At 41.6% G+C, this 15,819-nt stretch overlaps 1 protein-coding gene across 2 annotated transcripts in view; it reads left to right on the top strand.

Moving 5' to 3' along the window:
• LATS1 (large tumor suppressor kinase 1) overlaps positions 1–15,437 on the top strand; it is a 58,886-nt gene extending 43,449 nt beyond the window's left edge. Inside the window, exons 6-8 of one of the 2 annotated variants that reach the window (XM_033235099.1) lie at positions 1,991–2,173; positions 2,366–2,472; positions 13,369–15,437. In XM_033235099.1, the coding sequence (XP_033090990.1) occupies positions 1,991–2,173; positions 2,366–2,472; positions 13,369–13,878 (800 nt within the window). In that variant the 3' untranslated portion in view covers positions 13,879–15,437. Of the gene's footprint in view, positions 1–1,990; positions 2,174–2,365; positions 2,473–6,809; positions 6,954–13,368 lie in introns of those variants that run through there. The other variant, XM_033235100.1, reaches the window with a different exon arrangement.
• The last annotated feature ends 382 nt before the right edge of the window (positions 15,438–15,819 follow it).

Here is a 15,819-nt window from a genome sequence, read left to right on the forward strand (position 1 = left end):
GATCAAAAGTCTTCACTGGGGCATAGAAATCTTTTTGTTCTTGTTGTTGTTTTTTTTGTTTGTTTGTTTTGAGACAGAGTCTTGGTCTGCTGCCAGGCTGGAGTGCCATGGCACAATCTCGGCTTACTGCAACCTCCATCTCCTGGGTTCAAGCGATTCTCCTGCCTCAGCCTCCTGAGTAGCTGGAATTACAGACACACGCCACCACACCCAGCTAATTTTTGTATTTTTAGTAGAGATGGGGTTTCACCATGTTGGCCAGGATAGTCTCAATCTCTTGACCTCGTTATCCACCCGCCTTGGCCTCCCAAAGGGAAATCATATTTTAATCAAACATCCCAGCTAAATATTATATTATATAAATATAATAAATATTAATTTCTTACATTCTAGGTGACTTCATGCCATCTATATGTTAATGACTTCCAAATCTCTGTCTCCAGAAATGGCCTTTCTCTGAAATTCATAATTTCTCTATCCAACTGCTTCCTGTCTGTCTTCACATGGATTTCAAAGAGACCTTTCAAACTTCACATGGCTCATAAAGAACTTTTTTTTTTTTTTTTTTTTTTTGAGACGGAGTCTCGCTCTGTCGCCCAGGCTGGAGTGCAGTGGCCAGATCTCAGCTCACTGCAAGCTCCACCTCCCGGGTTTACGCCATTCTCCTGCCTCAGCCTCCTGAGTAGCTGGGACTACAGGCGCCCGCCACCTCGCCCAGCTAGTTTTTTGTATTTTTTAGTAGAGACGGGGTTTCACCGTGTTAGTCAGGATGGTCTCGATCTCCTGACCTCGTGATCCGCCCGTCTCGGCCTCCCAAAGTGCTGGGATTACAGGCTTGAGCCACCGCGCCCGGCCGAGAACTCTTTTTTTAAAGCATAAATCAGATATTGTTATCTTCTTGCTTCAAACTCTCCAATATCTTTTCCCTTTACTTGAAGTAAAAGGCAGACCATTTCTATTGCTTGCAAAACCCATGTGTATTTGTTCCTGCTGCATTTCTTACAGTTCTTGCCCCGTTTCCTACAGTTCTCCCCTGTATCAGCTGCACTGTCCTTCTCTCTGTTGCTGTTATTTCTGTGTAGAATACCTAAACCTGATTTTTAAATGCTTGAGTCCTTCTTGTTTTTTTATGATTTAGCTGATGTCACCTTCTCAATTGGTCTTTCCTAGCCATTCAGTCTTTTTTTTTTTTTTTTGAGATGGAGTCTCGCTCTGTCGCCCAGGCTGGAGTGCAGTGGCCGGATCTCAGCTCACTGCAAGCTCCGCCTCCCGGGTTCCCGCCATTCTCCTGCCTCAGCCTCCAAGTAGCTGGGACTACAGGCGCCCGCCACCTCGCCCGGCTAGTTTTTTGTATTTTTTTAGTAGAGACAGGGTTTCACCGTGTTAGCCAGGATGGTCTCGATCTCCTGACCTCGTGATCCGCCCGTCTCGGCCTCCCAAAGTGCTGGGATTACAGGCTTGAGCCACCGCGCCCGGCCGCCATTCAGTCTTATGTAGCTATCCAGTCACATTTGTCACATCACCCTGTGTTGATTCTCTGTGTAGGGTATGTCACTGTTCCTTATATGTGTAATTGTTTGTTTTGTTTCTTTTCCTACTAGAATGTAACCAGAGCTTTGTCTTATCACTGTCATTTATTGAATGAAACACTGATCTAATATGTTTGAAAGTTTGTCCAGAGTAGTACCAGGGAGTGGGCTAAATAACAAACTCTTAATCTCCCCATGACTCATATTGTTGTTATTTAACATTGAATAAATTGCTAAATCTTAGGCTTTTTTTTTTCAAGTGTAAAATCATTCCTATTGACATCTCAGAAAGCAGACTCTAATTGGTAATAAACACCATCCATGATTTGGCATACATTGTGTCTTATTTTGTCACAAGGGAGAATGTTGTTAACCGTAAACCAGGATGTCAGAAGATTAAATAGACTTCAGGTTTACTGTTGTCCTTGTTGATTTTATTTATTTATTCTTTTGTTGTGCAGGTGACCATCCACGGCAAGATAGCATGGATTTCAGTAATGAATGGGGGGATCCCTCAAGCTGTCGATGTGGAGACAGACTGAAGCCATTAGAGCGGAGAGCTGCACGCCAGCACCAGCGATGTTTAGCACATTCTTTGGTTGGGACTCCCAATTATATTGCACCTGAAGTATTGCTACGAACAGGTAAAGCACTTCTTTCATATAAAATCTCAGTAGGCCTTTAGACCAGCCAAAACAGCACTAGAATACGCCTTATTTTTCAGGCTTATAATAAAAGTATTAATTTTGCAATATAAATTGGTGATATAATGTTAATTTTTATTCTGAGCATTTTTAAAGTGCTTGTAAATAACTAACTTTGGTATCTTATTTTAGGATACACACAGTTGTGTGATTGGTGGAGTGTTGGTGTTATTCTTTTTGAAATGTTGGTGGGACAACCTCCTTTCTTGGCACAAACACCATTAGAAACACAAATGAAGGTAAGGTATGGCATCTATATTAAAAAAATTCTCACAAAGTTGCTACATCATTGACCTTTATTTATTAGTACTTAGAGCATTTTAGTCTGGAGTTAAAGAATGAGCTTGGGCCGGGTGCAGTGGCTCATACCCATAATGCCAGTGCTTTGGGAGGTTGAGGCAGGAGGATTGCTTGAACCTAGGAGTTCAAGATCAGCCTGACAACAATGTGAGACCCCATCTCTACAAAAAAAAAATGTTTAATTTATAAAAGGAAAAGAATGAACTTGTAAGGGTATATGAACTCACTAAAATTGCATATGTGAACTCCAGTCTCCATGATGCCATATCCCCATAATCTTGTATCCCCCCTCACTCATACACCATACTCATATATCATTCTCAAAAAGGTCTTTAGGCCAGGCACGGTGACTCATGCCTGTAATCCTACCACTTTGGGAGGTGTAGGCGGGTGGATCACCTGAGGTCAGGAGTTTGGGATCAGCCTGGCCAACATGGCAAAACCCCGTCTCTACTAAAAATACAAAAATTAGCTGGGTATGGTTACACCTGTAATCCCAGCTACTTGGGAGGCTGAGGCAGGAGAATCCTTTGAACTCCGATGGCAGAGATTGCAGTGAGCCAAGATCTCACCATTGCACTCCACCCTGGGTGAAAGAGCGACACTCCTTCTCAAACAAAACAAAACAGGCCTTTAGTCCATTTTGAAGATTTATTTTAGTTCACTCCTTGTCACCTACTGCCTCCTGGCTTTGTCTCCTTCTATGCAAACTACAAACAAATGTTTATATCCCCATTTGAAAATACCTCTGGCACTTAAATGAGAAGCTACCCACAATTTTGACCATACACTGTCTGATTTAATACCCTTTGGTGATTTCTTTGTCCATGGGTTAAAGTTGGAATTTGCCCTCTGTTCATACCATTCCCTCTGTCTGGAATGCCCTACTTCCATCTCTCTCTTCTATAACCCTTCCTCCTTTCTGAAGTCTAATTAACTCCTGGTCGTTCTCTCTCTCTCTTTTTTTTTTTTTAATACAGAGTCTTGCTCTATCATCAGGCTAGAGTGCAGTGGCGTAATCTCAGCTCACTGCAACTTCTGCCTCCTGGGTTCAAGTGATTCTCATGCCTCCGCTTCCCGAGTAGCTGGGATTACAGGCACGTGCCATCACACCCAGCTAGTTTTTGTATTTTTAGTAGAGACGGGGTTTCACCATGTTGGCCAGGATGGTCTCAATCTCCTGAACTTATGATCCACCCGCCTCAGCCTCCCAATGAGCCACTGCACCCAGCCTCCTGATCATTCTTAATTATTCTTTGAGGGCCAGACATGATGGCTTATGTCTGTAATCCCAGCACTTTATTTATTTTGAGATAGGATCAAAACATTTCACCAAGGGTGGAATGCAGTGGCATGATGTTGTCTCATGCAACCTCTGTCTCCTGGCTCAAGCAACCTATCTTAGCCTCCTGGTAGATGGGACCACAGGTGCTTTTTTTTTTTTTTTTTTTTTTGTATTTTTTGTAGATATTGGGTTTTGCCATGTTGCCCAGGCTAGTCTCAAACTCCTGGGCTCAAGTGATCCACCCACCTCAGCCTCCCAAAGTGCTGGAATGGGTGCAGTGGCTCACACCTATAATCCCAACACTTTGCAAGGTTGCAGCAGACAGATCACCAACAAATGGTATTGAAAAAACCGGTCAGCCATATACAAAAAAATGAACATCAGGCCAGGTGCAGTGGCTCACACCTATAATCCTAGCACTTTGGGAGGCCAAGGCGGATGGATAACCTGAGGTTAGGGGTTTGAGACCAGCCTAGTCAACATGGTGAAACCCTGTCTCTACTAAAACTACAAAAATTAGCCAAGTGTGGTTGGTGCATGCCTGTAATCCCAGGTCCTCGGGAGCCTGAGGCAGGAGAATCACTTGAACCCAGGAGGCAGAGCTTGCATTGAGCCAAGATGGTGCCACTGCATTCCAGCCTGGGACGACAGAGCAAGACTCTGTCTCAAAAAAAAAAAAAAAACTGAGCCTCACACCTTTACAAAGATTAACTCAAATTGAGTCACATATATATAGATAAAACTTAAAGGTATAATACTTTTAGAAGAAAACATAGGAGAAAATCTTTGTGGGCTTGGGTTAGGTAAAGAGTTCCTAGAAATGACCCCAGAATCATGACCCATAAAAGAAAAAAGTTCATCAAAACTAAGAACTTTCCCTCTACCACAGATAATAGTCAAGAGAAAAGACAAGCTACAGGCTAGGAGAAAATATTTACAAATCACATAGCTACGAAAGGTTTTTTTAATCTACCATATATAAAGAACCCTTAAAACTCAACAGTAAGGCAAAAAGTAACCCAATCCAGTGACCTGACATATTTCTTTAAATGTCTAGGTCAAAAGAAGAAATGGATCTCTGTCTCTTTAAATCTGCCAGAGCAGGTCAGAGAAAGACAGGCATCTGTGCTGTTCCCTCAGGGAATCACTAACACCAACCAAGATGGACAGCCTCAAATTTTTAGAGGGCAGAGTTCTTACTGCCCACGTTGGCACTAAACAGCTGCTTCAGGAAGGCAAGCTGTGGTTTTCCTGACTGCCACAGGACTGAGGAATGGTAGATGGTAGTGGGCTCACACACGCTGCTGTCTGAACCAAATTTTAGCAGCCTCTCCCTTCATGAAGCACTCTCCTGGCTGCTGTAAGGTTCCAAAGTTCCAAAATAGTTTATTCTGATAGTCTTGTTCCAGTTTAATGATTGATTTTAGGGAAGGGTAGACCCCTGATGCTTCCTACTCTGCTATTTTCTGTGCTATCTCTTTCTACTGTGGTTTTTTACTATTATCTCTTTATATAGTTTTGTTTGTGATTGCTCTAGTGACTACAAAATATATATTGTTTCCTTTTCTTTTTTTTTTTTTGAGATGCAGTTTCACTCTGTTGCCTAGGCTGGAGTGTAGTGGTGCAACCTCATCTCACTGCAACCTCTGTCTCCCAGGTTCAAGTGATTTTCCTGCCTCAGCCTCCTGGGTAGCTGGGATTACAGGTGCCCTCCACCACACCTGGCTAATTTTTGTATTTTTAGTAGAGACAGGGTTTCACTATGTTGGCCAGGCTGGTCTCAAACTCCTGCCTCAAGCAATCCACCCACCTCAGCCTCCCAAAGCGTTGGGATTACAGGCGTGAGCCACCGCGCCCAGCCTAAGTTTTCACTATCTACCTAGAATTTATACTTTACCACTTCAAGTTCAATGTAGAACCATATGCCATATAGGTCCCTTTATTCTCTATTATTTATATTGTAGTTATTTTATTTTTCTTCTTCTTCTTTTTTTTTTGAGACAAGGTCTTGCTCTGCTGCCCACACTGGAGTGCAGGGTCATGATTTCAGCTCACTGCAACCTCTGCCTCCCAGGTTCAAGATTCTCCTGTGTCATCCTCCCAAGTAGGCTGGATTACAGGCACATGCCACCACCTTTGGCTAATTTTATTATTATTTTGTAATCAAGACTAGTCACTATGTTGCCCAGGCTGGTCTTGAACTTCTGGGCTCAAGTAATCCTCCCACATCAGCCTCCCAAAATGTTGGGATTACAAGCATGAGCCTACACCTGGCTTGTAGTTATTTTATACATTACATCTACATACGCTTAAAACCTCATCCAGCCAGCACGGTGGTTCACCCTGTAATCCCAGCACTTTGGGAGGCCGAGGCAGGTGGGTCATGAGGTTAGGAGATCGAGTACATCCTGACTAACACGGTGAAACCCCGTCTCTACTAAAAATAAAAAAAATTAGCCAGGTGTGGTGGCGGGTGCCTGTAGTCCCAGCTACTCGTGAGACTGAGGCAGGAGAATGGCATGAACCCGGGAGGCAGAGCTTGAAGTGAGCCGAGATGGCGCCACTGCACTCCAGCCTGGGCGACAGGGGAGACTCCGCCTCAATAAATAAATAAATAAATAAATAAATAAAACCTCATCCAGCCAGATGTGGTGGCTCATACCTGTAATCCCAGTGCTTTGGAAGGCCACAGCAGGAAGATCACTGGAACACAGGAGTTTGAGATCATCAGTCTGGGCAATATAGTAAGACCCTGTCTCTACAAAATATTTTTTTAATTAACCTCCCATGCTGGTGTGTGGTAGTACATGCCTACAGTCCCAGCTACTTGGGGCAGGGGCACCGGTAAGTGGGAGGATCCCTTAAGTCCAGGAGGTCGAGGCTGCAGTAAGAGCTAATAAGCACACCAGCCTGGGCAACAAAGTGTGACCCTGTCTCACAACCTGCCTCATCCAACATTGTTATGTAACAATTTTGCTTTCAACCATCAAGTTCTTTAAAGAACTCAAGGTGAGAGGCTGAATGCAGTGGCTCATGCCTGCAATCCCAGCACTTTGGGAGGCTGACGCAAGAGGATTGCTTGAAGCCAGGAGTTCAAGACCAGCATGAGTAACAAATCATAGACTGTGTCTCTACCAAAAAAAAAAAAAAAAATAGCTGTGCATGGTGCATGGTGGCACGTGCCTGTGGTCCCAGCTACTCCAGACACAGGAGGATCACTTGAGCCCAGGAGTTTGAGGCTACCGTGAGCTATAATCATACTGCTACACTGCAGCCTGAGCAACAGAATGAGACCCTGTCTCTAAAAAAAAAAATGATAATAATAAAAAAGATGAGAAGAATAGTCATTTATGTTTACCTGGATATTTAGTGTTTTCCTTGCTCTTCCTGCTTTCCTGCTGTTTCAAGATTCCTTCTATATCATATCTCTTCCATCTGAACAACTTCCTTAAGCAGATACTTTAGAGCAAGTGTCTTGATAACAGAGTGTCTTAATTTCTCTCCATATGAGAATGTCTTTATTTTGCCTTCCTTAGAATTTTATCACTTGAGGCTGGGCACAGTGGCTTATGCCTGTAATCCCAGCACTTTGGGAGGCCAAGGCGGGTGGATCACCTGAGGTCAGGAGTTTGAGACCAGCCTGGCCAACATGTTGAAACCCCGTCTCTACTAAAATACAAAAATTAGCTGGGCTGGTGGCGTACACCTGTAATCCCAGCTACTTGGGAAGCTGAGGCAGGAGAATTGCTTGAACCCAGGAGTCAGAGGTTGCGGGGAGACAAGATCGCACCGCTGCACTCCAGCCTGGGTGATAGAGCAAGACTCCATCTCAAAAAATATATATATTATCACTTGATACAAAATTCTGGGTTTTAGTTCTTACAGCACTTTAAAATGTCTACTTTCTTCTGTCATTCATAATTTGATGAGACATCTGCAATTATTCAGATCCCTCAAATAATGCATTATGTTTCTGTAGCTGCTTTCAATAATTTTTCTTCTGTATTGTAATTATGGTATGTCTGGGCGTGGATTTCTCAGGGTTTATTCTGTTTGGTATTCACCAACATCTCAAATCTGTAGGTTTATGTCTTTGATCAAATTTGGAGTGTGTTCAGCCATCATGTCTTCAAATATTTATCTGTACCACACATTTTCTTTTGTGATGTTAATCACAGGAATGTTAGACCTTTTGGTGTGGTCCCACAGATTCCTGAAATTCTACTTACATTTTAAGATTTTGTTTTTTCTGCTTTTCAGAATGAGCAGTTGATTGAATTGCGTAATTAGTATCAACCTCTTTTTTTTTTTTTTTTTTGAGACACAGTGTTGTTTTGTTGCCCAGGCTGAAGTGCAGTGGCATGATCTCAGCTCACTGCAAGCTCCATCTTAAGCTCCTTGTTCAAGCGATCCTTCCACCTCAGCCTCCCGAGTCACTGGGACTATAGGCGCACCACCACACCCAGCTGATTTTCTGTATTTTTAGTAAGACAGGGTTCTCACCATGTTGGCCAGGCTGGTCTCCAACTTCTGGCTTCAAGTAATCCACCTGCCTCGGCCTCCCAAAGTGCTGGGATTACAGGAGTGACACCACTGTGCACGGCCAGTATCAACCTGTCTTCAAGTTCACTGATTTTTTTCCTCTGACATCTTCCCTCTGCTATTGAGACTATCCACTGAGTATTTTATTTTGGTTATTTTTCCATTATAAAATTTCTTTTTGATACTTTATATCTTCAATTTCTTTGCTTGAGACCTATCTTTCATTTCATAAGTGTTGATCCTTATTTGGAGCTTTTTTTTTTTTTTTTTTTTTTGAGACGGAGTCTCGCTCTGTCGCCCAGGCTGGAGTGCAGTAGTGCAATCTTGGCTCACTGCAACCTCTGCCTCCCAGGTTCACGCCATTCTCCTGCCTCGGCCTCCCAAGTAGCTGGGACTACAGGCGCCCGCCACCACACCCGGCTAATTTTCTTTATTTTTAGTAGAGACGCCACACCTGGTTAATTTTTTATTTTTGGTAGAGACAGGATTTCACCGTGTTAGCCAGGATGGTCTCGATCTCCTGACCTCGTGATCTGCCCGCCTCAGCCTCCCAGAGTGCTGGGATTACAGGCGTGAGCCACCGCGCCTGACCTGGAGCATTTTTATAATGGTTACTTTCAAGTTTTTGTCAGAAAATTCTAGCATCTATGTCATATCAATACTGACTGACTTTTTCTATGTTAGTTGAAATTTTCCGGTTTTTTTGTTTTTTTATGTGTGTTTTTGTTTATACTAAGTAATTTTGGATTGTATCCTGGACATTTTAAATAACACATTATGAGACTCTGGATTTTTTTTTCTTTTTTTTTTTTTTTTTTGAGACGGAGTCTTGCTCTGTCACCCAGGCTGGAGTGAGTACAGTGGTGCGATCTCGGCTCACTACACCACCTAGGTTCAAGCGATTGTCCTGCCTCAGCCTCTCAGGTAGCTAGGACTATAGGCACGTGGTACCACGCCCGACTAATTTTTGTATTTTTAGTAGAGACAGGGTTTCACTATGTTGACCAGGCTGGTCTCGAACTCCTGACCTCAGGTGATCTGCCTACCTTGGCCTCCCAAAGTGCTGGGATTACAGGCGTGAGCCACAGGGCCCAGCCGAGACTCTGGATCTTATGGATAATTTTGACCTTGTTTTGACAAGCATTAAACCTGGTTGGGTTCAGGCCACAAGTTCCAACCAGGCTTTTTTGATTTCAATGTCAGTTTCAAAGCCTTTTTTCCTTTCTAGGCAGATCTCTTTGTAGGCTATGGTCTTTTCCTTAGTTCAGTTCTCAAAGTCTTTGTTATGCTCCTTAGGATTCGATTCACGTAGATACAGTTTGGAGGGGGAGCCCAGCAGTTCATAAGCAACTTAATGGGGTCACTTGCCCAATCTCCTCCCTCTCTGTGATGTCCCCAGTACCTTCCTGTTCCCTGGGGCTCCCTATTTCAGTTCTCTGACCAGAAAGTGAGGCTTTACTTACCCAACTATACCAATATCTCATAACTGCACCTGAATCCAGGACAAGGTGGCAAAAGGATACAGAGAGAAAACAAGCAACAGAGATTCAACCCATCTTATTGGGACCCTATGCTTTATTATCATTTTATTTATTTATATATTTATGAGATGGAGTCTCACTCTGTCACCCAGGCTAGAGTGCAGTGGCACAATCTTGGCTCACTGCAACCTCTGCTTCCTGGGTTCAAGTGATTCTCCTGCCTCAGCCTCCCGAGTAGCTGGGATTACAGCTATGCACCACCACACCCCACTAATTTTTGTATTTTAATAGAGACAGGGCTTCACCATTTTGGCCAAGCTGATCTTGCACTCCTGACCTCAAGTGATCCACACACCTCGGCCTCCCAAAGTGTTGGGATTACAGGCGTGAACCACCGAGCCCAGCTCATGCTTTGTTATTTTTTTTCCAGTTGGAGAAGAGGGTTCATCTGTCAGTTTTAGGGGCATATTGGCTCTTATTGTCACCTGCCTTGCTACCAGGAAACTCCTTTTCTACTCCCTGAGCCTGAACTACAGGGACTTCTCCTCTAGCTCTCTGTCTGTGCTCAGCTCCTTCCAAGTTTTGGGCTACCTTGAGTCCAGCCTACAGACAACTAGAGTGAAAAAAATGGATCTGGGTGTGCTGGCACAGGCCTGTAGTCCCAGTTACTTGGGAGGCTGAGATGGGAGGATTGCTTGAGGCTAGGAGTTCAAGACCAGCGTGGACAACATAGTGAGAATCCTGTCTCTTACAGATTATTTTTTTTAAATGGTCACCAGGTTTATTGGTACTTCAGATTTACATCTTCTCCCCAAATCTACCTGTAATTATTTACTTTTCAGAGTCTTGAAGTAGCTGCTTCATGCATCCTGATCAGGTTTTATAGCTGCCTTCTGTGGGAGGGAGACGGGAGAGTATACATAGTACCTCCTCAAAACTGGGACCTCTCTGGTTGCTTTTAGGATTTTTTTCTCCTTAACTTTGGTTTTCTTCAGTTTGACCATGGTGTGCCTATGTGTAGTTTTCTTTGTATTTTTCTTGGTTGAGATTCACTCAGTTTCTTGAAATGTACATTAATGACTTTCATCGATTTGGGGAAATTCTCTGTCATCTCTTCAAAGATTTATTTTGCTTCCTTCTCACCCTTTGAGACTCTAATGATTATACATATGCTATTCCTTTGATATTGTCCTCCATTTCTCTTATGCTTTATTCTTTCTTTTATTCTACATGTTTTCTCTCTGTGCTTCAGTTTATATAATTTTATTCATCCGTCTTTGAATTATCTGAATCTTTTGCTGTGCTTAGTCTTTTTTTTTTTTTTTTTTTTGCCTTAAACTAAAAAATCCTAAATACACATTAAAATAAAAAATGTCAAACTTGGCCAGGCACAGTGGCTCACGCCTGTAATTCTAGCACTTTGGGAGGCCAAGGTGGATTGATCACTTGCAGTCAGGAGTTCGAAACCAGCCTGGCCAACATGGTGAGACCCTGTCTCTACTAAAAATACAAAAAAATGCCGGGCGCAGTGGCTCATGCCTGTAGTCCTAGCACTTTGAGAGGCCGAGGCGGGCGGATCACAAGGTCGGGAGATTGAGACCATCCTGGCTAACACGGTGAAACCCCATCTCTACTAAAAAAAATACAAAAAATTAGCCAGGCGTGGTGGCGGGCGCCTGTAGTCCCAGCTACTCAGGAGGCTGAGGCAGGAGAATGGCATGAACCTGGGAGGCAGAGCTTGCAGTGAGCCGAGATCGCGCCACTGCACTCTAGCCTGGGCAACAGAGCGAGACTCCGTCTCAAAAAAAAAAAAAAAAAATTAGCTGTGCGAGGTGGCAGGCACCTGTAATCCCAGCTACTCAGGAGGCTGAGGCAGGAGAACCGCTTGAACCCAGGAGGCAGAGGTTGCAGCGAGCCGAGATCACGCCACTGTACTCCATCCTGGGCGACAGAGTGAGACTCTGTTTAAAAAAAAAAAAATTGTTCGTCTCATTGTATATTTTTTTTTATTTCTCCTGTTTGAAATAAGTGATGGACCTGGAAACATAAATAACTATTATTAACTGTATCTTTTTTTTTTTCCAAAAAGGTTTTTAAAATATTATATTATTGAAGCATCTCAATTTTCTAATCTGGGGTAAGACTTTAAAAGGAACAAATAATAGAAGAGGGAGTATATTTTCTTCCCTCTATAGTAGCTGACTAGCTCCTCTATGAATAAGGAAGATTATAGTGTTCATTTATTCAGCTTTTTAATAAATATTTATTGACTACCTACCATGCAACAAGTTGAAGATTTTTTTTTCCACTTTTGAGACAGGGTCTTGCTCTGTCGCCCAGGCTGGAGTGCAGTGGCACAATCACGGCTCACTGCGGCCTCGGCCTCCCTGGGCTCAGGTGATCTTCCCACCTCAGCCTCGCAAGTAGCTGGGACCACAGATGTACACCACCAACCTGGCTAACTTTTGTATTTTTTGTAGAGATGGGGTTTCACCGTGTTGCCCAGGCTGGTCTTGAACTTCTGGGCTCAAGCAATTCACCTACCTTGGCCTCCCAAAGTGCTAGGATTACAGGTATGAGCCACAGCGCCTGCCCAAGTTGAAGGTATCTTAACTTTGTTAAATGACAATTCTACCACTTAACAGAGTTTGCCCCAAATCCATTTAATATTGTACTTGGAGTTGTATACCAATTCCCCTGCCTCCAAGAGTTCAGCGGGAGAGACTAGGTAGTCTGACTTCACTTGGCATTCCTTTCTTCCTCATTTCATTTTATTCATAACCAGAGCTTTTTTTTTTTTTTTGAGACAGTGTCTCACTGTGTCACACAGGCTGGAGTGCAGTGGTGCAGTCATGGCTCACTGCAGCTCCTGGACTCCAGGAATCCTTCTGCTTCAACCTCCTGAGTAGCTAGGACTACAGATGCATGCCACCATACCTGGCTAAGTTTTAAAGGTTTTTTGTTAGAGAAGGGGTCTCGCTCTGTTGCCCAGGTTTGTCTTGAACCTTCCCAGCTTCAAGCAGTCCTCTCACCTCTGCCTCCCAGGGTGCTGGAATTACAGGCAAAAGCCACCACGCTTGGCACCAGAAAAAGTTTTATCAAACATGTATTAAGTATGTGCCAGGCAATTTACTGAGCACTAGGAGATACAAAGACCACTAAAACATGATCCCTAGCCTTAATGGAATTTTATATTTCAGTAGGACATAAACATAAATAGGTACCACAAGGTATGAGAAATATGATAGAAATAAATATATGGTACAGGGGAGGCAGAGTAGAAGTAGTCATTTCTACCGTAGGCAAAAAGGTTTACTAGGGGAGATTAAAACTGACGCTGAGTCTTATAATGTGAGTAGAAGTTGCCTGGAGAGGATGGGATAGGAGAAAAAATTATTTTCCAGCAAAATATCATGTAATTTATTTAAAATACAAAAATAGCCCAGTGAGACTTTTGGTATAAAACTTGAAGGAAATTTTATTTTTCTAATTTATCTCTTCCCCCTAATTTTAAAAAATCTTTAAAGGTTATCAACTGGCAAACATCTCTTCACATTCCACCACAAGCTAAACTCAGTCCTGAAGCTTCTGATCTTATTATTAAACTTTGCCGAGGACCCGAAGATCGCTTAGGCAAGAATGGTGCTGATGAAATAAAAGCTCATCCATTTTTTAAAACAATTGATTTCTCCAGTGACCTGAGACAGCAATCTGCTTCATACATTCCTAAAATTACACACCCAACAGATACATCAAATTTTGATCCTGTTGATCCTGATAAGTTATGGAGTGACGATAACGAGGAAGAAAATGTAAATGACACTCTCAATGGATGGTATAAAAATGGGAAGCATCCTGAACATGCATTCTATGAATTTACCTTCCGAAGGTTTTTTGATGACAATGGCTACCCATATAATTATCCGAAGCCTATTGAATATGAATACATTAATTCACAAGGCTCAGAGCAGCAGTCGGATGAAGATGATCAAAACACAGGCTCAGAGATTAAAAATCGCGATCTAGTATATGTTTAACACACTAGTAAATAAATGTAATGAGAATTTGCAAAAGGGCCTGAAATGCGAGGTGTTTTGAGGTTCTGAGAGTAAAATTATGCAAATATGACAGAGCTATATATGTGTGCTCTGTGTACAATATTGTATTTTCCTAAATTATGGGAAATCCTTTTAAAATGTTAATTTATTCCAGCCGTTTAAATCAGTATTTAGAAAAAAATTGTTATAAGGAAAGTAAATTATGAACTGAATATTACAGTCAGTTCTTGGTACTTAAAGTACTTAAAATAAGTAGTGCTTTGTTTAAAAGGAGAAATCTGGTATCTATTAGTATATATGCTAAATAATTTTAAAAGACAAGAGTTTTTGAAATTTTTTTGAAAGACAGTTTTAGTTTTATCTTGCTTTAACCAAATATGAAACATACCCCATATTTACAGAGCTCTTTTTTCCCCCTCATAACCTTGTTTTTGGTACAAAATAAGCTAGAGAAATTAAGCCATCGTGTTGGTGAGTGTTCCTAGGCTAATCTTAATCTGTATAATTCACATCCTGAAACTAAGGAATACAGGGTTGAAAAAATATTAATATGTTTGTCAGAAGGAAAAATAATGCATTTATCTCCCTGCCCCCATGGAATATTTAATCTTCTTGCATTTATTTCTCAAGAATTACTGGCTTTAAAAGAAGCCAAAGCACTACTAGCTTTTTTTCCATATTGTTATTTTTGATGCTGCTTCCAATTTTAAAAGGGAACAAAGCTGCCATAAATAAAAATTTTCAGTACTGAAAGCTAAAATTTTTTTCACCATCCTAAGCAAAGAATTATTTTCATTTTCATATACTTTTCCTGTATAGTAACTATTTTGATTATATCATCAATGTTACCTGTTTCCTCTTTCAGAACAGTGCTGCATATACAGATTGTTATTGGCAAAGGAAAATCTGGCTATCTGGCAATATTTTACCTAAGGGCAGATTAATTGGTGAAAAAATTAACTCTTAAGATGGCCATTAATAATTAGAAAAATTTACAGAGTGGTCTTAGTAGAAAATTCAAGTCCTAATTTATTTAAGGTTAAATAATGTGTTCAACATGCCTATTATGTATAATGCTTAGGTTCTAAGGAAGATTAAGGTTTCATACCAAATTACATGAGCTTATCTTTTAGGAAGGGGAAAAAGGCTCTATTTTGACCATAGTAAAATTTGTATTTTATTTCCTTTTCTTAAGCTCCACTGATAAGGGATTGTTTTTATCAAAAGTTACTATTTGGGGATTGGAGGCATAATTTTAATGATTTTCATACTTTTAGCTTTCTTCACATAAAAGCTAATTGAAACCATATATGTAGTAAAATTAAAGGCAGAGCTGTTGCAGTTGAATTGGAGAGTCAGGGCAAAGAACACGTATTAGCCCACACTTCCTACCTTTCTACAGGTGGTCCCTTCAGAACTCAGCTTGAAAACCTACTACTATGTTATCATGAGTCTTTTGGGGTTAGTGGTTCTTTTGAGAATCTGAAGGAAGCTGTGGACTCTTCCCAGAAAAAAAAAAAAAATCAACACATACAATGTTGCATGCAGTTTCAAGGGATTTTGGACATATTGAAACCTATCCCAGGCTCTAGGTTATGGACCTCTGTCCCATGAGAAAATTGATATATTAAACTAAGAACTTTGTTTTTAACTTACCAATAACTACTCAGCACATCTTATATAAACTGATAATTTGTGATGGAAAAGGTCTGTACCATGTGATGTAAGGTGACCTTATGAATGCCTCTCTTGCTGGTACATTAAGTTGTTTTAAATGTATCATTTGGAGGGGACGGAAATATTGGACTTATTACAAGCTTGATACAGAAATATTTCTGAAGGATTTCTAATTGGAGTTGTAAGAAAATGTACTCTCATGAAATGGCAGTCTTCACCTCATGGTTCATGGAACATTTGGTT

The sequence above is a fragment of the Trachypithecus francoisi genome, unplaced genomic scaffold, assembly GCF_009764315.1.
Source record: "Trachypithecus francoisi isolate TF-2019V2 unplaced genomic scaffold, Tfra_2.0 Lachesis_group15, whole genome shotgun sequence".
NCBI lineage: Eukaryota > Metazoa > Chordata > Mammalia > Primates > Cercopithecidae > Trachypithecus > Trachypithecus francoisi.